The 1,199-nt window shown below is 58.8% G+C and overlaps 1 protein-coding gene across 1 annotated transcript in view; it reads left to right on the top strand.

The window, feature by feature from the left end:
* The window catches only part of LOC103810139 (myosin-binding protein C, fast-type-like), a gene marked incomplete at both ends in the record, with an annotated part of 3,261 nt that overhangs the window by 1,796 nt on the left and 266 nt on the right, over positions 1-1,199 (top strand). Inside the window, 2 exons of the mRNA XM_009083029.1 lie at positions 318-484; positions 829-994. Coding sequence (XP_009081277.1) covers positions 318-484; positions 829-994 — 333 coding nt within the window. The remainder of the gene's footprint in view (positions 1-317; positions 485-828; positions 995-1,199) is intronic.

Below are 1,199 nucleotides of genomic sequence, written 5' to 3'. Positions count from 1 at the left end.
ATGTCCATCCTGTGTCCATCCCACCATTCCATGGCCATCCCATGGTCATGCCATGTCCATCCTGTGTCAGTCTCACCATGTCCATCCTGTCTGTGTCCCTTCCACCATTCCATGGCCATCCCATGTCCATCCTGTGTCCATCCCATGTCCATCCTGTGCCCATCCCACCACTCCATGGCCACCTCACGTCCATCCTGTGTCATCCCATGGCCATCCCACCACCCCATGTCCATCCTGTGTCCAGCCCACCACCCCATGTCCCTCCCATGTCACTCCCATGTCACTCCCATGTCCATCCTGTGTCCTTCCCATGCCAGGACAAAGGATGGAGTGGAGCTGACCCGTGAGGAGGCCTTCAAGTACCGATTCAAGAAGGATGGGAAGAAGCACTATCTCATCCTCAATGAGGCCACCAAGGAGGACACAGGACGGTACAAGATCCTCACCAACGGTGGAGAGGCCGAGGCTGAGGTCATCGTTGAAGGTGGGGGGTCCGTGGTTGCTGGGGGTTCTCCAGGAGAGGTTTGAGGGTCACTTTGGAGGCCCAGCAGGTCCTGGAGGCTCCATGGGGGAAGTCCAAGAGGTTCTGGGGTGCTCTGAAGGGTCTCCATGAGAGGTTTGGGGGGGTGTCCAGGTGATCCCAGGAGGTCTCCAAGGGGTCTCAGGTGTTCCCAGGAGACCTGGAGGTGTCTCCAGGTGGTCTCCAAGAGGTTCAATAGGGGGTTGAGGGATCTCCAGTGGTTCGGAAAGGTTCTCCAGATGTTCCCAGGGAGAGGTGGGGGCTCCAGGTCCGTGGTGGGATTCCCTAACCCGTGTTCCCCCCTCCAGAAAAGCAGCTGGAGGTGCTGCAGGGCATCGCGGACCTCACGGTGCAGGCGACGGAACAGGCTGTGTTCAAGTGTGAGGTGTCAGACGAGAAGGTCACAGGACGTTGGTTCAAGAACGGGGTGGAGGTCAAGCCCAGCAAGCGCATCCACATCACCCACAGCGGCAGGTGAGGCACAGGAGGGGTTGGAGGTGCCCATGGAGGTCTTGGGGGCACCTATGGGGTGATTTGAGGCACCTGTGGGGGGCTTGGAGGAACCTCTGGGTTCTTGAGGGGTGTTGGAGGTGCCCATACGGGTCTTTGGGGAACCTATGAGGGTCTTGGGGGTCTTAAAGGTGCCCTTGAGGATCTTGAAGGCACCTATGCAGGTCTT

The sequence above is a fragment of the Acanthisitta chloris genome, unplaced genomic scaffold, assembly GCF_000695815.1.
Source record: "Acanthisitta chloris isolate BGI_N310 unplaced genomic scaffold, ASM69581v1 scaffold19619, whole genome shotgun sequence".
Taxonomy (NCBI): domain Eukaryota; kingdom Metazoa; phylum Chordata; class Aves; order Passeriformes; family Acanthisittidae; genus Acanthisitta; species Acanthisitta chloris.
The sequence above is the reverse complement of the archived record's forward strand: the minus strand, read 5'-3'. Positions and strand labels throughout refer to the sequence as shown.